Source organism: Microcaecilia unicolor, chromosome 4 (genome assembly GCF_901765095.1).
Source record: "Microcaecilia unicolor chromosome 4, aMicUni1.1, whole genome shotgun sequence".
Lineage (NCBI taxonomy): Eukaryota > Metazoa > Chordata > Amphibia > Gymnophiona > Siphonopidae > Microcaecilia > Microcaecilia unicolor.
The window spans coordinates 43,322,263-43,349,244 of record NC_044034.1 but is presented as its reverse complement, the minus strand read 5'-3'; the positions used below and the strand labels follow the sequence as shown (position 1 = coordinate 43,349,244).

The window sequence follows — 26,982 nt, the reverse complement described above, 5'->3', positions numbered from 1 at the left end:
TCCCTTCCTCCCAGTTGCAGGATCCCCCCTCCCTCCCAGTTGCAGGGTGTGTTTGTCTCCCCCCTCCTTTTGTCCTGCAAGTTTTAAGGCACTGTCTATCCAGTTGAAAGAGCTTTAGACTTGTTTCAGATGGAATAACATTTTAAAAATGACAATGTGAAGCAGCTGCAAGTTTTTGCTTGTTTTTCAGTGTATACCAATGACGGCTGCGTAGGGGAGTGGAACCAGAGACTAACCAATGTGCTTCATTGGTTACCTAGACTTGCTTTGCTCACTTCCATTCCTGTCTATTGAACTTGCTGCAGCATCGCATAGGTTTGCTACCTTTGTTTTGAGTGAACGGGGATGACGGCTGCGCTGGAGTAGTACCCGCTGCTCTTTGCCTCCACCGTCTGGCGAGTCGCCAGTGGACCCCGACCCCCATCCTGAGCCCTCACCCGCCTCCTGCAGATTCGAGACTCGCCGCAGGCGCTCGCTCGCCGTGTCGCCACCCTCCCTCTTCATCCTCTCCAATTGAGGGCGGTTATTGTGCGCGGCTGGTTCGGGAGGTTCATGATGTCACTTTTATCTACTCCATTGGAAGTAGACCACCTCTGGCCGGAAGCCACGGTTCCAGGCAGCCTCAGAACGTTGGAGGTGAGAATTATTATATAGGACTAGTAAAAAAGGCCTGTTTCTGACACAAATGAAATGGGCGCTAGCAAGATTTTCCTCGGAGTGTGTATGTTTGAGAGTGTGTGCGTGAGAGTGACTCTGTGAGAGAGAGAGTGAATGTGTGAGTGTGTGTGTGTGACAGAGAGAGAGTGAAACTGGGTGTGTGTGTATGTGTGAGAGAGAGAGTGTGTGCCAGGGGCCGGCCCCTCCTCCTGCCCAGTTCCAGGGGCCCCTCCCTCCCACCCTCTGAGGTTCAGGGTCCTGCTGTCCCTCCCTCCGAGGTTCAGGCTCCCTCCGAGGTCCTCCCTCCCACCCCCAGTTTCAGGGTCCTCCCTCCCTCCTTCCCAGTTGCAGGGCCCTCTCTCCCTCCCTCCTTCCCAGTTGCAGGGTCTCCCCCCCTCCTTCCCAGTTGCAGGGTCTCCCTCTTTCCCAGTTGCAGGGTCGTTCCCCCCCCTCCACATGCACCTTCCAATTTGTAGCTGAGGTGGTTCTTGGGTGCGAGTTTTTCCGCCTCTGCACAACACAGCTACCAAGAGCACAAAAGCGTCATGAAGAAACTCCTGCACGGACTTCCCCACATTCCTTTTCCTCCTTTCCTGAAATTACTATAGAGGAAAGTACACTTCTCCTTTCTTCCTCAAAATGTACCACCTGTTCCTCTGATCCCATTCCAACCCACCTTCTTAATGCCATCTCACCTGCTCTTATTCCTTTTATCTGTCACATTCTCAACCGCATGCGCAGAACATCCTGAGCTACGGAGCCTAGCAGACGAAGGCGGCACGGTCCTAGCTCATAGGTTTGCTTGCTTTGTTATGAGTGTACGTGAATGACGGCTGCGAGGGGAGGGGAAACAAAGGCTAACCAAAGTGGCTTCAACTTTTTTTGACGTCATACCGTTTATTCAACCTCCTTGGAACAAACATTCTTCTCTTCTGCTCTCCAGGGGGGGAAAAAAATCTTCGGCCCTGATCTGAGGACTTTAATCTGGGAACCTTGTTTTCCCCCCACAGTTTGTAGTCGAGCCTTTTTATCCACCGGACAAACTCCAGTTTCTCAAACCCGGCGGTAGCTTTTTCTGATTCAACTCATCTCCAGCTCCCGTGATAGACGGGTAAGTATATTTAAATGCCGTGAGATATCCGCATGTATACAACTTGTGCTGCTTTTAGTGGTTGTACTCTATCAGGGCCAGGGAGAGGACAAAAGCAGAGCACCACGAACCTGGGCCTGAAAGACTGAAGGGCAGGGCTGCGCCTGCGAGTAATTACCGGGCCGGCACCGCTTGTGTGGTGGGGGTGCGGGAGGGGGAGGGGGGGCGGAGAAAAGGGGGAATCGATCCCTGCAAGCGCAGTGGGTGGCCGGCCGTGAACCCAGTAGTAAATGTGAGAAGCATTCAGAACCATGTACACTGTAGTGAAAAGGTGGGGGAGAGGAGGAGGAAGGCGTATCATCATATAATGAAAGAATCTGTCTAGAACTAACGTGACGGCTGCGGAAGTGTTTTGCAGTGCAAGCCTACGTAGATGGAGGCGAAAAAGTTACTGTTAGGAGCCGGCATGACGTCAAAAAGTTGAAGCCACTTAGGTTAGCCTGTGTTTCCCCTTCCCCGCGCAGCCGTCATTCTTCGTACATGCAACACAAAGCAAACAGACCAAGCTACTGCACCCACGTTGTTGTTCTTTATTGTTGGTGGCATTTTTATTGAATCTTACTTATATGTTCAAACATGCCAGCTTGTGCAGTATACGGATGTACACAGAGGAAGTATAATAATGGAATAAGTTTTCATTGGTAGAGTAGTAATCTCTATATAATAATTTGTCAATCGGTGTCCCTGGATGGCTGGCTGGGTTCGTAACCGTATGCAAATGAGCTACTACCACCACACACTGCTCCAGGGAAGCAGAGGCACATTGCAGCCTGCTGTACATCACACGCCAGGGCTGGCGCAACCCGGTAAGCGCAGTTACCATGACGGGGGTGCCGTTCTTTTGAGGGTGCCATAAGCCATGCTTATTGCTGGCTCACTGCCGGGAGAGGTCCTCACGATCCTCACCTGTCTGCCCTCAGCTTCCCATAACAGCCCTCCTTTCCTTCCTGCCGCCCTGCCTTTAAAACTTTTATTTTACCTCGAGTCGCAGCGGCGGCAGTGAAAGTGGCAGGCTCGCCTCCAGCCTTCCCTTTCATTTCCCTCTCAGTGTCCCGCCCTCTTCTGACGTAATTTCCTTTTTCCGCGAGGGCGGGACACTGAGAGAGAAGAGAAGGGAAGGGAAGGCTTGAGGTGAGCCTGCCGCTTTCACTGCTGCCGCTACGACTTGAGGTAAAATAAAAGACAGGGCGGCAGGAAGGAAAAGAGGGCTGTTGTGGGAGGTGAGGGCTGGGGTTAAACTGGAACTCGGGTGCTTAAAAGGGGGCAGGTGGGGGCTGGGGCAAGTCACTGGACATGGACGGGATGGGAGAGGAGGGCAGAGGAGAATCGCTGGACATGGAGGGGAAGGCAGGGGAGAATCGCTTGACATGGAGAGGAGAGCAGGGGAGAGAAAAGAAATCGCTGGACGTGGATGGGAGGGGAGGGCAGAGGAGAATCGCTGGACATGGATGGGAGGGGAGAAAGGAGAAATCCTTGGACATGGAGGGGACTGCAGGGGAGAGAGGAGACTTGCTGGATATGGATGGAGGAGAAGGCAGGGAAGAGAGAAGAGTTGCTGGACATGGATGGAGGGGAGAGGGGAGAGTTGCTGAATATGGATGAATGGAGGGGAGGGCAGGAGAAATACAAGACATGGATGGAGGAGAAGGAAGACAGGAAGGAGATGCACATGAAGAGCCGAAGCGCAAAGAAACATGCATGCAGCTATGAACGAAGACCAAAAGGCCCGTGAAAGGGAGCAAGCCGCTGCAAGGAAAAGGTCCAGGGTGGCGAATATGACTGATGAGCAAACAGCAAACAATAGAGAAAGAAACGCCGATTTGGAAAGGCAAAGAATTTAAAACATAATGGCGATTAGACGATAGCCTTGCTAGGGCTCGTTTCATTTTTTGCGACTCGGGCTTTTTTTGCTTGTTTGTTATAAATTGTAATCAGTGTGTCTTTTGGAGGGGCTGGTTATAGGGACTTGAGGAGAGGGCTAATATGAGCGTAGCAACACTAGCGGAATATAAATCTTATAGCAGAATTTTGAATGGATTAAAGGGAAGTAAGATGGCTTAGTGAAAGCAAGTTGCAGTAGTCTAAGCGAGAGGTCGTAAGAGTGTGGATAAGGGTTTTGGTAGTGTTCTCAGAAAGGAAAGGAAACGACAGGTTTTAGCAGTCTGTTGGATATGTGCAGAGAAAGAGAGGCATCAAAGATAACCCGAAGCTGATGAGTCAGGGAGGATGAGTGTTATCCACAGAGATAGAGAATGGGGGAAGAGGAGAGGTGGGTTTAGGGGGAAAGACAAGAAGCTCAGTCTTGGTCATATTTAGTTTCAGATGGCAACGAGACATCCAGGCAGTAATGTCAGACAGGCTGATACTTGTGCCTGGATTCCTGCTGAGCTTTCTGGTGTGAAGAGGTAGATCTGGAAGTCATCAGCATAAAGTTGATACTGAAAACCATGGGATGAGATCAGAGCACTAAGGGAAGAAGTATAGATGGAAAAAAAAGAAGAGGTCCTGAGGTACACCAGCTGATAGTGGGATAGAAGTGGAGGAGGATCTACCAGAGTATACCCTAAAAGTGGGACGGGAGAGATAAGAAAACCAGGACAGAACAGAGCCCTGAAATCCAAGTGAGGACAGCATATGTTGAAAGCTCATTTATTTAAGTAAGCCTACTCTAATGACCCAACTTAATCTTATTAGCCTACACTCCCAAATCCGTTCTGACACTGATACCGACCTCATCATTGGTTATACCTACCCCACCTCCCCATTCTCCCTTTACTCATCCCAACCTTTTCTTCCCCATCTCTCCTTCACCATATCCCTCCTTACCCCATTTCCCCCAACCTATCCTATCCTAACCTGTTTACCTTCCCTTATCCTAACAATACATTATTAAGCTTCACCATTACTATGTTTTATTACAGTTTGAAATTTTTTTCTCTCCTTATAAGACTTTGTATTTCAAATTACTATGTAAGCCGCATTGAACCTGCAATGTGTGGGAAAGCGCGGGGTACAAATGTAATAATAATAATATCAAAGAGAAGGCGGTGATCAACAGTGTCAAAAGCAGCAGATAGACCAAATTGATGAGGATAGAATAGAGACCTTTGGATCTGGCCAAGAACAGGTCATTGGAGACTTTAGCAAGGGCTGTTTCAGTTGAGTGAAGAGGGCGAAAACCAGATTGAAGTGGATCAAGAATAGCTTGAGATGAAAGAAAGTCAACACAGTTGTGGTGAACAGCATGTTCCAGTATCTTGGATAGGAATAGGAGGGAGATGGGGCAATAGAAGAAGGACTGGTTGGGTCCAGTGAAGGTTTTTTTGAGGAGTGGTGCAACTATGGCATGTTTGAAGGCATTAGGAACAGTTGTAGTGGAAAGTGAAAAATTGAGAATATGATAGAAGGGATAACAGTAGGAGATGGAGTACAAGTAGATGGGTAGGAGTAGGATCAGAAGAACAGGTAGTCAGTTTTGAAGAGGAAAAGAAATGTGCAGTTTCCAGTGATTTCAGAAAAGGAGGCAGGGGTTGAAGGGGGGTTGAGAGAATCGACTGAGGGAAGAAGAGCTGGACGTGACTTGGTTGAGAATTCAAGGTTAATCTTGTGAACCTTATCATGAAAGTACTCAGCCAGAGTCTGGGGAGAAAGTGAAGGGGGAGCTGGAGGCGAAGGCACTTTGAGGAGAGAGTTCAGTGTGGCTGAGAGACGCTGAGGGTTTGAGCCAAGAGATTTTGTCAACTGGATGTAGTAGTCCAGTTTGGCAAGCGAAAGAGCATACTGGAAAGAGGTCAGCAAGAATTTGAAATGTGTGAAGTCAGCATGGGCACGGGATTTCAGCCAAAGGAGATCAGCAGATCGGGCACAGGAACGTAGGTAGCAGATACTAGAGGTCAGCCAAGGCTGGGGTTTGGTATGCCTTACAGAACGGGGAATTGGAGGAGTTGAGAGTATTCAGAGCAGAGGAGAGGATAGTATTATAGGAAGAGACGGCCTCATTGACAGACTTGGATAACATAATGGTTGACATGAGGTTTGAAACACTGGAGGACAGAGTAGAAGAGTCAATAGCCTGAAGATTCTTAAATGTATTGGTGAAGATTGGATGGGACTGGGGGGGGGTGTTTAAGTGTGAAAGTTATCAGATGATGGTCAGAGAGGGGAAGAGCTGAGATGCAGAAACTGGAGAGTGAGCAGTTGGAGAAGGAGATAAGATCAAGACAGTGGCCATTCTGGTGAGTAGGGGTAGTGGAGCACAGTTGAAGATTAAAAGAGGATGTTAAGGTGAGAAACTGAGAGGCATAAGAATCGGAGGGATCATTAACATGAATATTAAAATCTCCAAAAATGAGGGAAGGAGATGAAGGTTCAAGAAAGAAGGAAAGCCAGGAGTCAAAGTCAGTGAGAAAGGAAGAAAGGGACTTATCAGGGGTCGATAAATGACATCTACTAGGAGAGGTAGAGAAATGAATAAACGGATGGAGTGGATTTTGAAGGAAGAAAAGCAGTGAGGCTGAAATCTACAAGAGGGTGAAAGTAGTAGCCCGACACCACCTCTGCGGCCTACCAGGTAAGGAGTATGGGGAAAAAAGGTAACCTCCATGACACAGGGCTGCAGCTGAAGCGGAGTCTTCAGGGCAAAGCCAAGTCTCAGTTAGTGCAAGCAGATGGAGAGTACGAGAGATACAATGGTCGTGGATGTAGGAAAGTTTGTTACAGAGCACATGAGAAAGGGAGAGAAGAAGAGGAACAGAAATTTAGATTGGAGACATCACTGTGTGACCTGCACAAATAGGATGAGAGCTGATGTGGAGGACCAGGATTGGGATTGATATCCCCAGCGGAGAGCAGGAGAAGGAACAAGAGAGTAGAGAAGAGTAGGAGAGGCATGATGACAGTGATGAAAATGAGATGTACTCAGACACAATGGAGATGGTGGAATAAAAGGAAAGAAATGTTGAAGGTTGAGAACTGAGAAGAGGGGAGAAATCAAGAGGGATGGTGAGATGATGAAAGCAGAATGTGGGCAATGTGTTCCTGCAGTATACAGTGGTTTCAGATGAAGAAAGAGATTTGGAAGGGAAAGTACCAAGAGGAGGAATTGTACTTGAGCCATAAGAAATAATAGAGAGAAAGTATACAACATTTAGAGAAGATGTTTCGGCATGTGGCTCCCGGAGCGAAGGTCCTGTAACGATCGGGGTGGACCTGGGAGTTACCAGGGCCACCGAGCCTAGGGCAAGGCCGCCCCCGGGGCCCTGTCCCCGCTGCTTCCCCCCTCCACCCCCCCTCTCCGTCCACCAACGGGCCGGGCCCCTGAATTCAAATCATAGCACCTCACCTCGACCTTGTTCCATGTGAAAGTGCAGCAGCGGCAGTCTGCAGATCGCCTCCCTTCGAGCCTTCCCTCCCTGTGTCCTGCCCTCGTCTGACGTAACTTGCGCGAGGACGGGAGGCCCGAAGGGAGGTGGTGAGGCGCTGTGATTTGAATGGAGTGGGCCCAGCCCGGTGATGGATGGTTGACGGAGCCGAGGGCGGGTGGAATTGCGGTGCCGGGCCCCCCTTGGAGGCCCGGGGAGTTTTGTCCCCCCTACCCCGTCCCTCTCGGCGGCCCTGGGAGTCACCCTGGACTAGGCTGTGAGGATATGCAGATGGGCTGCAGGTCTTCTACAGCACCTGGAAGGCAGCTGGTGAAAGCGCTGGACACCTGGAGCGAAGGCCCTGGAAGGATTGGGGTGGACCTGGGAGTCACCCCAGACTAGGCTGTGAGGATAAGCAGATTACTTTTCAAAATATGAATCAGAGTTACCTGTGGAGTCTCAGCAACAGATGTTCTATAAGCCTTCCAACTAGGTTTTTAATAAAAAAAAATCTCTGCAAGGAGGATTCAGTTCTAGTCTTAGCCAGTTATGGATTCCACAACATGGATGCATGGACGCAAATGAGCTGATTCTATTTGTAGGTGGAACTCTCTATAAGCTGTTTTGAGAGGTCTTTAGCACCCTTGTTGGTAATAAAATAACAAGGGATGGCGAATAATGTGGCTAACCTGTATTGAAAAAACAAACAAACTTTACCAATGGTTGGTGGTACCCTCTGACTTGTGGCAACACTGGCAACGAGCAAATAAAACTCATGTATGGACTGTGGAGGAAATTGGCTGCAGTTTTATGAACATATAAAGTGAACATGGAACACTTGAGCCATATTCAGCTTATCCTTTAATCCATCATCTGTGCTTTTACCAACTAGGAGCTGTACAATTTAAAGAGATACGGTGACCTGCTGTCCTATCGTCAGCTAGGTCACAATCCATATCTGGTTAAACTTTGAGGCTTGAGTCTATGCCTGCCAAGTTCTCTAGTTAGGTGTCGCTGCTGCATATCTCTGCTTTTCGGTCATGGTGATTTTGTGCTGTTTTTGCTTGGATGGTTCTGCCACTTGGCCACGTCCCCATGCACCCGTGTGCATATCAAATATTGACACAGTGACTTGTATCAGTATTACTATGCTTATGGGAGTGAAAAATACTTTTTGAGGGCTGAAATAAAGTAGTCATATAAGAATTTTACTGAGTCTGTGAATCATCAGTATGAGGTGAACTAGCCCTTGCAGGACCATTGAGCAAACATCGTTTTTTAATATTACAAGTAGCATCATTTTCAAAATGATTCTGTGAAATGGTAAATCTTTATTTTTCTCTTTTCTTTCAGATAGCTATGCCTCTACAAACTGCAATCAGCCCTATTGATATTGTGTTTTACTGACTGGTAAATGACATTGTCTTTATTTTTGAGATATTCTTTTTTGGTGAGCAATATCCTGTACTTTTGCACAGTTTTTAAAGTAAGGAATGATCAGTGCAATTCCGGCTTCTGAAGACGGGAAAGAAAAAAATACGCTGTGTTGCAAGATCTTCCAGATTGAAACATTTGTAGTGTTGCTTTCACTGTCCCCTGGATGAAGATAAGACTACAGGAGCAAAAACATGGAAGGTAGGTGAAAATGACACTGGCACCAGTATTAACAGAACAAAAATTTATCTAGCAATTCATATGACTCGGGTGTCATTGGGAAATGAAAGGACATCTGATACCATTCAGCTCATCACTAGCCAGTGGCGTAGCTACGTGGGGCCCCCTCAGATTTGGCCCTGGACCCCTCCCCTGGCGTCACCAACCCTCCCCCGTCGCCATCGCTGTCGAGTACCTGTGTTGACGGGGGTCCCCAATCCCCGCCAGCCGAAGTTCTGTGTCTTCAGCCCGTCTCTGGGCCAGCGCGTTGCTGCAGCCTGCAGCAGCTGATCTGATTCTGCAAGCGGGAAGTCGATTCTCTTTGCGTGGTATGAATCGTCCTGACGTCCTGCACGTAGGAACATGCAGGACGTCAGGACGATTCATACCACGCAAAGAGAATCGGCTTCCCGCTTGCAGAATCAGATCAGCTGCTGCAGCAGTCTGCAGCAACGCGCCGACCCAGAGACGGGCTGAAGAGTCTTCAGTGAAGACACAGAACTTCGGCTGGCGGGGATTGGGGACCTTGGCCAGCACAGGTACTCGACGGCGATGGCAACGGGGGGAGGGTTGGCGACGCCGGGGGAGGGGTCAAAAATGGCGGCGGGGGGGGGGGGGGGATGTGCCCCCTCACCTTGGGCTCTGGCCCCCCCTTCCGCCGAAGTCTGGCTACGCCCCTGTCACTAGCATTCTTGTTACTCCTAATTGCCAGTTTATTGCGGCACTTATAATAGCAAGGATGTTTTGGGGTTTGGTGTCATGCAAATAATGAAGTGTAGAGGGCTTTCTGAACTTGTTTGCTTGAAAAGAGATTGTAGGATGCATGCATGTCCTTGAGTGCCGTTTTAATGGCTCTTTATGTCTACAAACATAGAAAAGGTTTAAGTAACTTGCATTTCTTTTGCAGCTAAGCACGTGCTTGCTGACAGATAAGGTAATTTTATAATAGGAAGCCTGTTGTATAACATAGTAGATGACAGCAGAAAAAGACCTGCACGGTCCATCCAGTCTGCCCAACAAGACAAACATATGTGTAAACCTTACCTTGATTTGTACCTGCCTTATTCAGGGCACAGACCGTACAAGTCTGTGCATAAAAGCTGCACAAGTTTTAGAAAGGGAGCATATGCACATATTTGCCTTTTTATAATTTCTGAATGGGAATTTATATGTACACATTTACACTTTGTCCGAGGCAGGCACAGGTTTCCCTAGTTTATTTTATAAGAATAAATTATGCACATAATTTCAAATCACATCTCTGAGAACACTTCCACAGAGGTCAAAGAAACTTGTATGTATATAAAATAACAAATTTGTGTCTGAGCGGCTCTCAATCTAATGGCAAGAGAGAGGAAGGGGGATCAGAGGTTGCACAAGTAATTAACAAAAAAAAACCCAAGACAGGAGGAGCCTGGGAAGAACTACAATGGTTCATAGGAAAGAGAGGGGGGGGGGGCAGGGTCAAAGACATTGGGGAGGGGAAGGAGACAGATGATTCATACAACTCTTCTGGCTAATGCCCAAATGCTTCCAAAAACAAATGAGTCTTTAAATCTGTTTTGAACTGAGCAAAGGAAGGTAGTGTTTTCAGGATCTTGGGTAGAGAGTTCCACAACTGAGGGGCTTGTTCAGAGAAAAGAGAGCGACTCACAGAGGCTGAGGAAATGTCGTGGAGAGATGGGACAACTAGAAGATCTTGTTAAGATGAACGCAGAAGGTGGGGCGGATTGTATGGTATGATGAGTACAGAAAGAATAGAGGGCTCCCAGGTTACATGAATTTTAAAGACCAGCAGATGTAATTTATATTGAATTCGATAATGAACAGGCAGCCAATGGGCGTCCTTCAAAAGTGGCGTTACATGGTCGAATTTTATGTCCCGCTATAAGTTTAATCGTGCTGTTTTGAATGCTGCTCTATTTCCTTTTAAAATCTTTATGCCAGCAATCTGGGTTCACCATGGTTAAGATGGAGCCTGTCTTTCCGGAATAGGCTTCCCATTTTCCAGAATGTTGCCCAGTTCCTAATAAATCTAAAACCCTCATCCCTGCACCATTACCTGATCCCCACATTGAGATTGAAGCTCTGCCTGTCTCTTGGGTCTTGCACATGGATTGGGGAGCACTTCTGAAAATGCTACTCTAGAAGTTCTGGATTTCAGCTTTCTACCTAATAGTCTAAATTTGGCTCCAGAACATCCTTCCCACATTTTCCTATGTGGTTGATACCCACATGTAGCAAGCCAGCTGGCGGCTCGTTTATCTAGGTGATGTGTGATGTCTGCCAACTTCGCACCAAGCAGTCAAGTGACCAAGCGATCTTTATGTTCACCAGTCGCCCAGATATCTACATGCCTAATGATTGACTCTCCAACTAAAGCATCTGCTGTAACCCTTCCCTCCAGGGTAGAAGCCTCTGGAGACACATCCTCAGTGTGAGAGGATAGTGCATCCCTCAGAGAGTAGGTCCTGACTGCAGGATCACTTCCTGCCCTTTCAAGGTGATGCTGTCACAGATTAAAGCCCTTAGAAAGTTCATCCAGCTTTTTGTTCTCTTTTGTCCTTAACAGGATGGTGGCTGCCATCAACAAACACATGCTATCTTGTTGGCTAGTGGACTGCGTTTCCTTCTCTTATGCACAGGCAGGCTTCTTTAGTGAGGGACATTTCACAGCTCATAATGTCAGAACTATGGCTGATTGGGTAGCCCACTTGATGTCATCTTCCATGGAGGAAATTCACAAGGCTGTTCATAGGTTACTGTTTGGAAAGGGATTCCTAATATGACAGTAGTTTTGACTAGTCGGTCCCACAGAATGTAATTGTGGTTTTGAATCCAACACTGCTCAGTGTGCTGCTGCGGCTCGGAAAGCGAATAGAATGTTGGGTATTATTAGGAAAGGTATGGAAAACAGGTGTGAGGATGTTATAATGCTGTTATATCGCTCCATGGTGCGACCACACCTTGAGTATTGTGTTCAATTCTGGTCGCCGCATCTCAAGAAAGATATAGTGGAACTGGAAAAGGTGCAGCGAAGGGTGACTAAAATGATAGCGGGGATGGGACGACTTCCCTATGAAAGACTAAGGAGGCTAGGGCTTTTCAGCTTGGAGAAGAGACGGCTGAGGGGAGACATGATAGAGGTATATAAAATAATGAGTGGAGTGGAACGGGTGGATGTGAAGCGTCTGTTCACGCTTTCCAAAAATACTAGGACTAGGGGGCATGCAATGAAACTACAGTGTAGTAAATTTAAAACAAATCGGAGAAAATGTTTCTTCACCCAATGCGTAATTAAACTCTGGAATTCGTTGCCGGAGAACGTGGTGAAGGCGGTTAGCTTGGCAGAGTTTAAAAAGGGGTTAGACGGTTTCCTAAAGGACAAGTCCATAAACCGCTACTAAATGGACTTGGGAAAAATCCACAATTCCAGGAATAACATGTATAGAATGTTTGTACGTTTGGGAAGCTTGCCAGGTGCCCTTGGCCTGGATTGGCCGCTGTCGTGGATAGGATGCTGGGCTGGATGGACCCTTGGTCTTTTTCCCAGTGTGGCATTACTTATGTACCCCTTAGGCCCTTTCTTTCTGTTCAGGCTGCCTTCCAAAACAAAAAACCAGAATGAGAAAAATGTATAAATAAGGATTGGTCGTTACCAAAAGATATATGTTGGCATCTTGTTGCAGTTGCAGCCTATGGTTAGAGAGTTGCATGCTGTGAGGACTTGTTCTATTTATCCTCAGGGACATCAAAGTTACTTACCTTTAGCAGATGTACTTTGTCAAAAGCAGGACACAAGTCTTCACATACCACCCATCTCCTTGAGGAGTTGTATTCTGCTTCGGCTGAATAAATAGAAAGCAGCAAGTGGGAAGCTTTGTGCATATTTGGTGAATTGGCTCACAAGCTTCTAGTAACTAAGCAGGAGAAGCTTTTCTATTCAAGCTGAATGTTGCCTATGCTGTGAGGACTTGTGTCCTGCTGTCCATGGAGCTCACACAAATTAGGAGAGAGAAATGGAAAATTTCAGTTAAATGAGTGACTGAATGTAAGAAAGTGGAGGAGTATTAAATCAAGATTGTTTTTCTAGTATAAAAAGAATACAGAGTGAAAAGATATAATGTCACTCATTTGAGAAGCCATTACTGACTCATTTTTCTTGTGTTTATAAGACACATTTCTCCTTGAAAACTGCTTCTAAGAAAAGCAGCATAACTATGTCATGGTGGCCATGATGATCCCCCTTCAAATGCAGCTGTAGCTCACTTAGCCCAGTCGCTGCATGTAGTCCTTGACTGGAGGTGGTGGGGTGGTTCCATGCCCCAGAGCTCTTTCTGAAACTCTGCATTCCCCCCCCCCCCCCGTCCCCTTCACCCTATCCTCACCCAGTGTCTTGCTCATTTTTTCACAGCAGTCCCAATCAGTGGCATAGCTACATGGGGCCACGGGGGCCTGGGCCCCCGTAGATTTGGCCCTGGACCCCCTGCCGACGACCCTCTCGACCCCCCCCCCCCTCCCGCTGCCAACCCTCCCCCGCCGCCGCCTACCTTTGCTGGCGGGGGACCCCAACTCCCGCCAGCCGAGGTCCTCTTCTTCCGGCGCAAGGCTTCGTTCTGTTTCTGTTGTACGTGCAGTACGTCAGACTCACAGAAACAGAACAAAGCCTTGCGCCGGAAGAAGAGGACCTCGGCTGGCGGGGGTTGGGATCCCCCGCCAGCAAAGGTAGGCGGCGGGGGAGGGTTGGCGGTGGGAGGGGGGTCGAGAGGTCGTCGGCAGGGGGGTTCAAAGTTGGTGGTGGCAGCGGGGGGGGGGCGCTAAAAAGGGGCCCGTCACCTCGGGCTCTGGACCCCCCTCCTGCCAAAGTCTGGCTACGCTGCTGGTCCCAATGCCTTAACCCTAACAAGTGAGTCACTCCCAACCCTTTTGCCAGACATCAGGCAGTAGTGTTACATACTCCCCGATCCAGTGACAATGCAACCATATATGTATATTTGTGTGTGTGTTTATATCTGTATATTTATAATCTCAAAAACAGTGAACTGGAAAAATTCAAAGATAATTTTTTTTCTTCTGGCTTAAGGTTCTGTTTTTATAACAGAGAAGCAGAGACGATAGGAGCATTAATGAAAAATGATTCTAATATGCCATTTGATGCCATTATACATTGGTTGGCTTTATAGGGAATGGATCTCTGGGAAAATTATATATTTGTCCTTTTAGACCTCTGTATTTTTATTGTATAGTTTATGGTGTATTGGGTCTTACTGTAGCACTCTTAATACATAATGTCGGAGCATGTTACAATGATAATAAAAGGAGAGGAAAGGAACTCTAACATTAAAAATAAAAGTAAAAGAACTAAAATCTAAGACACCACAAATTTACAAAGACATTGTGCATTTTGTCATACTTCCCTTCTCCTTCTCTGTATTCTCTTGCTCCTTTTTCTGCTCTCTGCTGGGGATATCTCTCCCATCTTACCTATCTGCCAAATTTCTCTCCCTTTTTCATATGTCCTGTGGAATGTCTTCTCTGTCTCCAACAAGTTTGCCTACATTCATGACCTCTTTATCTCTCATACTCTACCTTCCTGCTCTAACTAAGACTTGGCTTCAGTTACTGTCCTGTGTCATAGAGTTTACCTTTTCACCCACACACCTTGCCCGGTTGGCCACAGCAGTGGTGTTGGGCTGCTACTCTTACCTGCTTGTAGATTTCAACCTTTTCTTCCACCTTAGTCTCGCTGCTTTTCTTCCTTTGAAGTCTACTCATCCGCCTATTTACTCTACTACCTCTCTGGGTATTGGTCATTTATCGACTCCCCTGATAAATCCCTCTCTTCCTTTCTCACGGACTTTGACTTCTTTCTTTCACAAATCATCCTCATTCTTGGGGACTTTAACATTCATGCTAATGACCCCTCTGATTCTATGCTATTTGAATGATCTTAATGGGTGCCTCTTAAGGTGTTTTGAGAGTATCATATCTGCATTGTATGAATGTTTTTTCATGCTGCCTATTACAGTATCATTTGTATTCTGATGACTTTTGCCATATTTCTGTTATTTGACTGTTTTACAGTGCTGTTAAATGTTTATATTTCTGATACTGTTTCACATTAGTCCTATTACTAGGATTCAAAAGCTTTCTGAAAAGCTAGATACACTAACCAACTGGCTCACCTTTACCCAGTGGCGTACCAAGGTGGGGGCGGTCCGCCCCGGGTGCACGCCACTGGGGGGTGCCGCGGCGCGCGCCTGGCTCCGAGTTCACTATCTTCGCTCGTTCGCTGCAGCGAACGAGCGAAGTTAGCGAACATTTCGGAGCCGACAGGCGTGCGCCGCGGCACCCCCCCAGCGGCGTGCACCTGGGGGGGGGGGGGGCGCATCGGCGATCCGCCCCGGGTGCCATCCAGGCTAGGAACGCCACTGCCTTTACCACATGTTTATTCACGCCTTCAAAGAAATGAAGCAAGTTGGTGAGGTAAAACTTCCCTCAGCTGAACCCATGCTGACTCTGTCCCATTAAACCATTAACCCTTACTGTAAAAACTACACTGGCTACCAGTACTTTACAAGGCTAAATTTAAAACTCTATGTTTGATTTTCAAGGTCCTCAGACAAAATGGGCCACAGCACTTAAAGAATAAGTTAACTCTTTACAGGGGAGCAACCCAGAAGAGTACTGCCATGTGTAATACAGGTAGCCACCACCATTGTGCAACCAAGACGGTTGCTGCAGTTCTGAAGGTGTTTGCTGCCATTACGCAACACAGCTGGATGTCACCACTGTGCAATATCGGTGCCACTGAGCAACTGTGTCAGCGGGTGCAAGTGCACAACCCAAGTGGCCAAGCAGTTGCCGCCATCATGCAACCCAGGCGATTGCCGCCATCGTACAATACCAGTAGATGCAGTCAGGGCCGCCGAGAGACTGAGCTGGGCCCGGGGCAAGGCCGCCCCCCCCCAATCGCTACTACTGTTGCCTCCCTCTCCTGCTCCTAGGCCGCCGGCACCGCAGTCCCCAGTCTCCACCTGCCTACCGTCAGCTCCTTTGACAGCCCCCTTCTGTCTGCCACTGGGCCCCCCGCATTAAAAAAAAAGTTCTCTAAATCGACAGCACAGCACCTCACCTCTGTGTGAAAGCGGCAGATCGCCTCTCTTCAGGCCTTCCCTCACTGTGCCCTGCCCTCGTGGAAATAGGAAGTTACATCAGATGAGGGCGGGACACAGTGAGGGAAGGCCCGAGGTGATCTGCCGCTTTCATACAGACGTGAGGCGCTGCACTGCCAATTAGAGGTTTTTTTTTTTAATGCAGGGGCCCGGTGGCAGACAGATGGGGGCTGTCAATGGAGCTGAGGGTAGGCAGGTGGAGACTGGGGACTGCGGCGCTGGTGGTGGCCTGGGAGCAGGAGGAGAAACTGCTACTCCTTGTGATCTTGGGCAAGTCACTTAACCCTCCATTGCCTCAGGTACAAACTTAGATTGTGAGCCCTCCTGGGACAGAGAAATATCCAGAGTACCTGAATGTAACTCACCTTGAGCTACTACTGAAAAAGGTGTGAGCAAAATCTAAATAAATATTGAAGATTCTACATGGAATGTTGTTATTATTGGTGATTCTACATGGAATGTTGCTACTATTTGAAATTCTGTTGCTACTATTGGAGATTCTACATGGAATGTTAATGTTGCTATTCCACTAGCAACATTCCATGTAGAAGCCTGCCCTTGCAGGTCAGCAACGTGGCTGCGCAGGCTTCTGTTTCTGTGAGTCTGACGTCCTGCACGTACGTGCAGGACGTCAGACTCACAGAAACAGAAGCCTGCGCGGCCGAATTGCTGATCTGCAAGGGCAGGCTTCTACATGGAATGTTGCTAGTGGAGGAGCAGCCTAGTGGCTAGTGCAGTGGAACATAGAATGAGATTCTACATAGAACATTGCTAGTGGAGGCACTCCTAGTGGTTAGAGCACTGGTCTTGCAATCCAGAGGTGGCCGGTTCAAATCCCACTGCTGCTCCTTGTGATCTTGGGCAAGTTGCTTAACCCTCCATTGCCTCAGGTACAAACTTAGATTGTGAGCCCTCCTGGCACAGAGAAATATCCAGTGTGCCTGAATGTAACTTACCTTGAGCTACTACTGAAAAAGGTGTGAGCAAAATCTAAATAAATATTGAAGATTCTACATGGAATGTTGTTATTATTGGTGATTCTACATGGAATGTTGCTACTATTTGAAATTCTGTTGCTACTATTGGAGATTCTACATGGAATGTTAATGTTGCTATTCCACTAGCAACATTCCATGTAGAAGCCTGCCCTTGCAGGTCAGCAACGTGGCTGCGCAGGCTTCTGTTTCACGTCAGACTCACAGAAACAGAAGCCTGCGCGGCCGAATTGCTGATCTGCAAGGGCAGGCTTCTACATGGAATGTTGCTAGTGGAGGAGCAGCCTAGTGGCTAGTGCAGTGGAACATAGAATGAGATTCTACATAGAACATTGCTAGTGGAGGCACTCCTAGTGGTTAGAGCACTGGTCTTGCAATCCAGAGGTGGCCGGTTCAAATCCCACTGCTGCTCCTTGTGATCTTGGGCAAGTTGCTTAACCCTCCATTGCCTCAGGTACAAACTTAGATTGTGAGCCCTCCTGGCACAGAGAAATATCCAGTGTACCTGAATGTAACTTACCTTGAGCTACGACTGAAAAAGGTGTGAGTAAATCTAAATAAATAAATAGATAAAATATTGCAGTCTTCACAGTTGTCATCCTATTTATATCATCTGAGTTTTATTTTTATTTATTTATGTTAATTTATATACCGTATCTTATTGCAACTGCAAAACAGAACGGTTTACATATGTATAAAAACAACTAATGTATACAAACAAACATAGGAACTCCATTCATGACAGGAAAGCACAGCAAATCAGAACAAACTGCACAATAAAATCAATACAAATTAAAGATCTAATATACAGTTAAGCTACCCCCTTTTTTTTTCTGACCTTATTTCTTATGCTAAGTTCTGTTCTACATAGCTTGTAAAGAAGAAGGTTTTCAAAAGTTTTCGCAAATGGATATAGGTATTAATCAGAAAGTTAATTTGCGAAACTGTTAAACTATGTGGGAAGTATTTAAAGAATGCATAATAGATTTGTGATATTGTAAAATGTTAATTTCCATGGAGTAGCATGAATAGCAAAGCAAAAAATGAAATTACAAAATATTTTTCATTTCTAATTCAGGATTCTTGAAAATAGTGCTTTATGTGCAATTATAGATGTTTTTGCTTGTTTTAAAAATATATATAGGGGGAAGCTATTGTAGGATTAAGAAGCTGTTACTTTTTATTTATCTTGCTCTATAGTTAATTATCAGATGTATGCTTATCAATGAAGATTGGTTTTCAAGTAGCTTATCATTCTCCTGCATAGCTACCATATGTGCTGGGGATGTCATACTTGTGCTGTAGATGCAGAGCTAGCCCAAGGATATCTTGCTCCCTAGGTGAACCTTCAGCTGTGCACCCCCCATGTCAAGCATCTCCCCTTTCTTTCCCTACTCTTCCATTGTCCAGTACCTCCCCTTCCTTACCTCCCCCTTCCCAATATGTCCTTACCTGTCTCCCACAACAGTATATCTAGCATCTCTCCTTCCTATCCTCCCCCCATGAGATGTAAGCAGTTTTCCTTCCTAACACCTCTGGGGTGGTACCAAGACCACTGTCAACTTGTTTATTGCAGCCATTGTGGCACCTTGATTATGTGCAGATTCACAGCGATAGCCAGGAGTCTCGACCAGGAAACATAGTTCTCTGCGCAGTACGTACGTTTACTCACAGACGAGCTCCCCATTTCACTGGCAAAAATTCCCCTTTTTATTAGGCTTAGAACTCATGTTCAGAGTTAAGGAAAATTACAGAATGCTTGAGAATTTCTCTGTTTTGGTAAACAAGCAATACAAAATATGCTTGAATGTGGGAATGTGGTCACATGTTTCTCTCTCCAGGTGGTCAGCCTAAACTCGAAATATGCTCTACCTCCCCCTTCGCATACCAAATTAATTAGAGCCGTGTCTTATCTTCTTCCACATTACATAAATACATAAGTATTGCCATACTGGGAAAGACCAAAGGTCCATCAAGCCCAGCATCCTGTTTCCAACAGTGGCCAATCCAGGTCACAAATACCTGGCAAGATCCCAAAAAAGTACAAAATAATTTATACTGCTTATCCCAGAAATAGTGGATTTTCCCCAAGTCCATTTAATAATGGTCTATGGACTTTTTTTTTTTGTTACATTTGTACCCCGCGCTTTCCCACTCATGGCAGGCTCAGTGCAGCTTACTTGGGGCAATGGAGGGTTAAGTGACTTGCCCAGAGTCACAAGGAGCTGCCTTTGCCTGAAGTGAGAATTTCCTTTAGGAAGCCATCCAAACCTTTTTAAAACTCCGCTAAGCTAATCGCCTTTACCACATTCTCTGGCAACGAATTCCAGAGTTTAATTACACATTGAGTGAAGAAAACTTTTCTCCGATTCGTTTTAAATTTATTACATTGTACCTTCATCGCATGCCCCCTAGTCCTAGTATTTTTGGAAAGCGTAAACAGACGCTTCACATGTACCCGTTCAACTCCACTCATTATTTTATAGACCTCTATCATATCTCCCCTCAGCCACCTTTTCTCCAAGCTGAAGAGCCCTAGCCGCTTTAGCCTTTCCTCATAGGAAAGTCGTCCCATCCCCTTTATCATTTTTGTCGCCCTTCTCTGCACCTTTTCTAATTCCTCTATATCTTTTTTGAGATACGGCGACCAGAATTGAACACAATATTCGAGGTGCGGTCGCACCATGGAGCGATACAAAGGCATTATAACATCCTCATTTTTGTTTTCCATTCCTTTCCTAATAATACCTAACATTCTATTTGCTTTCTTAGCCGCAGCAGCACACTGAGCAGAAGGTTTCAACGTATCATCAACGACGACACCTAGATCCCTTTCTTGGTCCATGACTCCTAACGTGGAACCATGCATGACGTAGCTATAATTCGGGTTCCTCTTTCCCACATGCTTCACTTTGCACTTGCTCACATTAAATGTCATCTGCCAGGAGTCTCCAAATCATTTTCACACAAACAGAATTATCTCTTTAATGAGAGAGTGCACTGTCGGCCACTCAGATAGAGTTGAAAAGCAATCTTTAAAATCCTTTACAACCCAGCAGCTACAAACCTCCTTCCATCTCCTCTGGTCACCTCAGTATATTAGATATCTGGGGGTTAATTTAACGCCAGACACTGGGAACCTATTTCGGGAGAACTTTTTACCTAAACTACGCGAACTCTTGCAAGAACTGGACAGATGGGGAGGGCTACACATGTCATGGATGGGTAGAATAGCAGCGGTTAAGATGACACTGCTCCCCAAACTCCTGTATCTGTTTATGGCAGTGACAGTTCATATACCATACACATTTTTTCACACTCTTCATAAGAAAATGTTCGCCTTTATTTGGCGTAGAAGACCACCTCGAGTGGCCCGTAGTGTTCTCTTTCAACTACAGAAAGATGGGGGTATGGGAGTGCCTAACTTTAGCCTATATTATAGAGCCGCCCTATTTCAGATGCTGTCCACGGTACAGAGAGGCCCGAATAAGTTGTGGACCTACGATGCGCAATGGGGCTTAAAAGGGGTGCCAATATGGGCAGTAGCGTGGCTCCCCTTGCCGCTCATTCGAGACCTTATCTCCGGAATACGGGGTCCGATGGGGGTGATCCTGGGGGAATGGGTTAGATGTAGAGCGGCATGGTTCCCTGGGCGTAAATATCATGTGATGACCCCTATCATTTTTGCAACCGACTTCACTCCAGGTCGGACAGATGGGGTATATAGACATTGGTCTGCAGCATCGCTGCGCTTGCTGGGCCAAATATGGGAAGATGGGAAGTGCCATTCATTTCACACACTTCAGGAGGAATTTGGGTTAGGGGACAAAGACTACTTCTCGTACATGCAGATTAGAGACTTTATACAGAGAAAAGCGAGAGAGGACTTAGCCCTTGCAGACACAGAGCTTGAGTTAGCCATGAGATCAGGGGAAGGCAAAGGGGGGATATCCCGCATTTACAGAGCTATGTTGCATAAGACCCAACCACTGGGCAAATACATTAAGAAATGGGAGACGACACTGGGTGTCACATATGATCCACTGGTCTGGAAAGGAATATTTAAACGTTTACTGGCATTTTCAGTAGCTACTCCTTTACTGGAAAATGGGTATAAGATGTTGTATCAATGGTATATGACCCCGAGCCGACTTTTCCGTATTTTTAAAAATGGATCGGCACTCTGCTGGCGTAGGTGCGGGGCAGAAGGTACATTTTGGCATATCTGGTGGGAATGCCCAATGATACAGCAGTTCTGGCAGGACTTACAGTCCAGACTGCAGAGCGGGATGGGACTGGTAATAAAGTTTGATGCTGACATATGTTTGTTAAATTTAGTTGCAAAAGAGAGTAAAGGCTCCTGCTCAGCACTTTTAAGATACATTGTTACAGCAGCCAGGACTTTAATTGCAAAGTATTGGAAACAACAAACACTGCCCACTGTGGACCAAGTACTTACCAAGGTGGACTATTGCTGTATGATGGATAAATTGACTGCCATGCGAAGAGGAGAAATGATGAGATTTCTTAAAACCTGGTCCACTTATGTAGAGTGGCGAGGGCTTACAGGATGAGGAGTATATTTGGTGACTCTTGTGGCAAAACTAAGTGTAACCTTTCGATGATGTGTTCCTGAGAGGGGTGGGAGGGGGGAGTTTAGGGGGGCTTTTTGTTTTTGTTTTTTCTTGTTGGTACTGCAAAATGTATGGCATATATTGTCAATATGCGTTAATGTATGCTTTGAAAATTGTTAACTCTAATAAAAAGATAAATAAAAAAAAAAAAATTTGGAAAAAAAAAAAAAAAAAAAAAAATCCTTTACAACCCGTCACATTGGGGCTTCTAACAGCAGCCTCAATGTGGTCCCCAAAATTGCGCTGGCCCGAGCTGGACGCCTAGTCCACTTACTGGTCAGGCTGGTCCTGTGTTAGATCTTAGTTAGGAGAGAGATCTGAACCTTCTTTATATAGCGCTTTTAACATTGTCTGTTCTTATGTTCTCTAGATTCGGAAATGAGGAAGCCTCTTATTGAAGAAGAGCAGCAGCCTTCTGATGGTGTCTCGGAGGAAGAACAGGAGTTTGAATTAACACCAGTTCAGAAACATTATCGGCTTGGGGATCAAGAGGGCATTACGTATGTTCTGTCAATTTTTTAATTACAAGATTCCAAAGGCATTAAAACCATGTTTTTGTAGAAGTGTTTTTGGCCATTTAGTTAACATGTAGACCCCACAGGGAGTTTGCTTGGTACCTATGGGAGTGGGAGCCAACAGGCCAGATTTAAAAGGTAATTGTTCTTTGGAGTTTTCTTTTTAAAATAACTTTTTGGTGAGTGTTGCAGGGATTTCTGATCTCTGGTTTTGGGGATTGCTGCTTGTCCTGGCCTTGCTCCTGTTTCCAGTGCCACCTCTTTTCCTTGTGGTTTGTTTGTTTTTAAACTCTCTTTATTAACCAGAGAGCTGATCATATTAGTAACAGTCAAAATATGAACAATATGTAACAAAGTACACAAAACTTAGTGTAATAATTAATTTGAAACTCATAAGAACATAAGAATAGCCATACCAGGTCAGACTAATGGCCCATCTAGTCCAGTATCCTGTTTCCATCAGTGGCCAATCCAGGTCACAAGTACCTGGCAGAAACCCAAATAGTAGCAACATCCCATGCTTCCAATCTCAGGCCAAACAGTGCTATTTCAATAGCAGACCATGGACTTTTCTTCCAGGAACTTGCCCAAACCTTTTTAAAATCCAGATACGCTAACTTGCCGTTTGTCCATATTAAATTTCATCTGCCATTTGGATGCCCAGTCTTCCAATTTTCTAAGGCCATCCTGCAATTTTTCACAGTCCAGATCTGTTTTAACAACCTTGAATAGTTTTGTGTCAACTGCAAATTTAATCGCCTCACTTGCTGTTCTGATTTCCAGATCATTTATACATGTGTTAAAAAGCACTGGTTCCAGTACAGATCCCTGTGGCATTCCACTATTCACCTCCTCCATTCAGAGAAATGGCCATTTAACCCTACCCTCTGCTTTCTGTCCAATAACCAATTCCTAATCCACAACAGAAGATTGCCTCCTGTCCCATGACTCTTTAATTTTCTCAGGAGTCTCTCATGAGGAACTTTGTCAAAAGCTTTCTGAAAATCTAGATATCCTACATCAACCAGCTCACCTTTATCCACATGTTTATTCATGTCTTCAAAGAAATGAATCAAATTAGTGAAATAAGATTTTCCTTGGCTGAAAACATGCTGACTCTGTCCCATTAAACCATGTTTATTTATGTGTTCCATAATTTTATTCTTTATAATAGTTTCCACTATTTAACTCAGCACTGATGGATTACTATTCTGTAATTTCTCGGATTACCCCTGGAACCCTTTTTAAAAATTGGTGTTACATTGGCCACCCTCCAATCTTCAGCAATAATCTATGGGGGATCTTTTACTAAGGCAAACTAGAGTTTTTAGCTTGCGCTAAAAATCAGCTGATGCCAAACACTGAGGCGTCTCAGCATTTAGCGCCAGGTGGTTTTTAGCACAAGCTAAAAACTCTATTGCACCTTAGTAAAAGACCCCAGTGCTTTTAATAATGTGGATATTTTCCCCCTGGAAGGGCAGTTTTCAAAGGACACTTCTTCATTCTTTTAAACATTGGCCATTTCCTTCTGCACCCAATCCCTCCTATGTTCAAGTCACTTATCCGTTAACCCCATCAATTTTGCGTTTACAACAAACTATATTCTTCTTACGACTTTGTAATTCTTTATATTGTTACTATGTAAGCCGCATTGAGCCTGCCATGTGTGGGAAAGCGCGGGTTACAAATAAATAAATAAATTGGTCCCTTAACCACTGCCTAGAAATCAGATTTCTGACAAAATTAGAAGCTTTTTAAAAACATTTCTTAAATACACATACTTATTAGACTATTTCCACAAAAGCAATTATGGTTAGCAAAGAAAATGAACGCAGTCACCACATATACAGGAAAACTCAAATACATCAATTATAATCTACCTATACCACAAAATGGTTCTAAAATATATTAGCATTGCATTATTATGCAAAAATACCTTCCCAAAAGGAGTACCTTCTACTGTTTGTGGAAAAGATCTTGCTTCCATTTAAGTTCATGTAGTAATGCTTTCCACAGCAGTGGTGCTATTACTATGTTATTCCATTTGGTTTCTGGTAATTGCTAATCTACATTTTTTTCATTGATGCAACTGTTATCAATATATCCTGCTCTAATCTTAATGATCCTTGGGGAGAATATACCACTGTATTAGATTCTACAAGGAAAATATGTCGGGAGATGTATCCCAGAATTAAAGTTAAAATTTAGGAATCCCACTATCTTTTTATTTTCTGAGTACCGTATTTTTCGGACTATAAGACGCACCGGACCATAAGACGCACCTAGGTTTTAGAGGAGGGAAATAGGAAAAAATTCTTTTTTTCCTTTTTCCCTCCTCTAAAACCTAGGTGCTCCGGTGCGTCTTGTCCGAGTTCAAGATCGCCCTCCCCCCGGCCCTGTCACCACTTCTCACGTCACGCGATCTTCCCTGGTGGTCTAGTGACGTCGGGGCAGGAAAGAGCCTCCTCTTTCTTGCCCAGCGCGCTGCTCTCCATCCTCCTGTATGCAGCCTGACAGTCTCGGCGAGATTCAAAATGGCCGCCGAGAATTGAAGTCTCGGCGGCCATTTTGAATCTCGCCGAGACCATCAGGCTGCATACAGGAGGATGGAGAGCAGCGCGCTGGGCAGGAAAGAGGAGGCTCTTTCCTGCACCGACATCACTAGACCACCAGGGAAGATCACGTGAGTAGGGAGAAGTCTACCTTCGGACTATAAGACGCACCCCCCATTTTCCTCCCAAATTTTTGGGGAAAAAAGTGCGTCTTATAGTCCGAAAAATATGGTAATTTTATTTGTTTATTAATTTTTATTGTGGAGATAGAGAATTTGTATTAAGTTTGAAAAGATGACTCCTATAGTCATAGGGATAGTATTCGGCATGTACAGGGTTTACTTTTATCTTTGAAAATGATCCTTTTGACATAGATGTACTGCCACTTAATGGCTTATATTTTAAAGACATGACTATTTATACTCCTACTTCAAATTTTTTAGGTTTGCACAAACACTTATTCATCTACTTAAGGGAAACATTGGAACTGGGCTACTAGGACTTCCACTTGCAATGAAAAATGCAGGAATCGTGGTAAGACTTTATTATTCATGATCCTCTTACTATAATAGGTATTGTACAAAATACCTAGGTGAGGTTGGAAAGTACAAAATAAAAAAGTATGTGTGACTGACAGAACAACTACAAAGTGAAAACTGTATTGTTGACATAGGTTAATTAGAGAAGCTATTGATCTGTACAGGTTTTTGCTATAAAAATGCACATTTTATGAAGGAGGAGGTACTAGTTTAGTGCTGGGGTTCCCAAATTCAGTCCTTGACCTGTCTGCAGCCCTTAGGGTTTCATGATACCCCTAATAAATTTGCATGAGAGAGGTGCAGAGCTCTCATGCGTATGTATTATATATATTAACTGCCTCGAGATCTCCGTTTTTCCAATCCAGACACAATTCAATATCTAACTTTCAATCACGTGACTGCTAAACATTTAAATATAATGAATTATTCACTTTATTGATATACTTTACATACTCTTCAATATAATAAATATACTGATGTTTTTGTATCTTCATTCACCTTCTTTCAACACTCTTTCATTCCGACTCTCATACATCCTGCTTAATACATTTCAATTCAGTAAGTGGCAGGATAAGAACATGATACTTGAATATTCTAGAATAGAGACCACTAATGAACACTTTGTTTATGGATATGAATAATAGTTAAGTTTAAGACACAAGCTCTCTGGTAACTATAATACTTTTCAATCTGTTGGTCTCCACTATTGTTTTTAAATGGTAGACCAAAAGCCATAGCCAGCACTTATGTATTAAAGTCCATCAAACCCAACGCTTGCAAAGCGTTTCTCCTATTGGCTTCTTCAGGGGTTTAACTTTTATCCCTCCATCGGCTGCTTGCACAGGATCGACCTCACAGGTGTCCTGGGAAAAATGACGCAGATTGAAAAGAATGATAGTTACCCAAGGAAGGACAGTGATACTTGCCATCAGATATTGTAACAGCCTATCCGCGGGCTGTAACAGACCGCTGCTGGGCGATATTTGAAGAACTTTTGTCTGAAGAACTGTTTTGCACATTGTCATATGGATTCTTCTTCAGGGGTTTAACTTTTATCCCTCCATTGGCTGCTTGCACAGGATCGACCTCACAGGTGTCCTGGGAAAAAATGGCACAGATTGAAAAGAATGATAGTTACCCAAGGAAGGACAGTGGTACTTGCCATCAGATATTGTAACAGCCTATCCGCGGGCTGTAACAGACCGCCGCTGGGTGATTTTTGAAGAACCTTTTTGAAGAATATTTTTTTTTAAGAACTTTTGTCTGAAGAACTGTTTTGCACATTGTCATATGGATTCTTCTTCAGGGGTTTAACTTTTATCCCTCCATTGGCTGCTTGCACAGGATCGACCTCACAGGTGTCCTGGGAAAAAATGGCACAGATTGAAAAGAATGATAGTTACCCAAGGAAGGACAGTGGTACTTGCCATCAGATATTGTAACAGCCTATCCGCGGGCTGTAACAGACCGCCGCTGGGTGATTTTTGAAGAACCTTTTTGAAGAATATTTTTTTTTAAGAACTTTTGTCTGAAGAACTGTTTTGCACATTGTCATATGGATTCAACATCTAGGACACGGACTGGGCTCTAGAAATTTTGGATACTGGTAAATGTGAATATCACCAGAGAGCTTGTGTCTTAAACTTAACTGTTATTCATATCCATAAACAAAGTGTTCATTAGTGGTCTCTATTCTAGAATATTCAAGTATCATGTTCTTACCCTGGCACTTACTGAATTGAAATGTATTAA

At 45.1% G+C, this 26,982-nt stretch overlaps 1 protein-coding gene across 8 annotated transcripts in view; it reads left to right on the top strand.

Annotated features, from left to right (window-relative positions):
• The first annotated feature begins 1,566 nt into the window (after nucleotides 1–1,566).
• Nucleotides 1,567–26,982, top strand: part of SLC36A4 (solute carrier family 36 member 4) — a 121,061-nt gene continuing 95,645 nt past the window's right edge. For 2 of the 8 annotated variants that reach the window (XM_030200169.1, XM_030200176.1), the window contains exons 1-4: nucleotides 1,567–1,768; nucleotides 8,521–8,802; nucleotides 21,995–22,124; nucleotides 25,135–25,225. In XM_030200169.1, the coding sequence (XP_030056029.1) occupies nucleotides 8,796–8,802; nucleotides 21,995–22,124; nucleotides 25,135–25,225 (228 nt within the window). In that variant the 5' untranslated portion in view covers nucleotides 1,567–1,768; nucleotides 8,521–8,795. Of the gene's footprint in view, nucleotides 1,769–8,400; nucleotides 8,491–8,520; nucleotides 8,803–21,994; nucleotides 22,125–25,134; nucleotides 25,226–26,982 lie in introns of those variants that run through there. The other 6 variants (XM_030200173.1, XM_030200172.1, XM_030200170.1 and 3 more) reach the window with 6 other exon arrangements.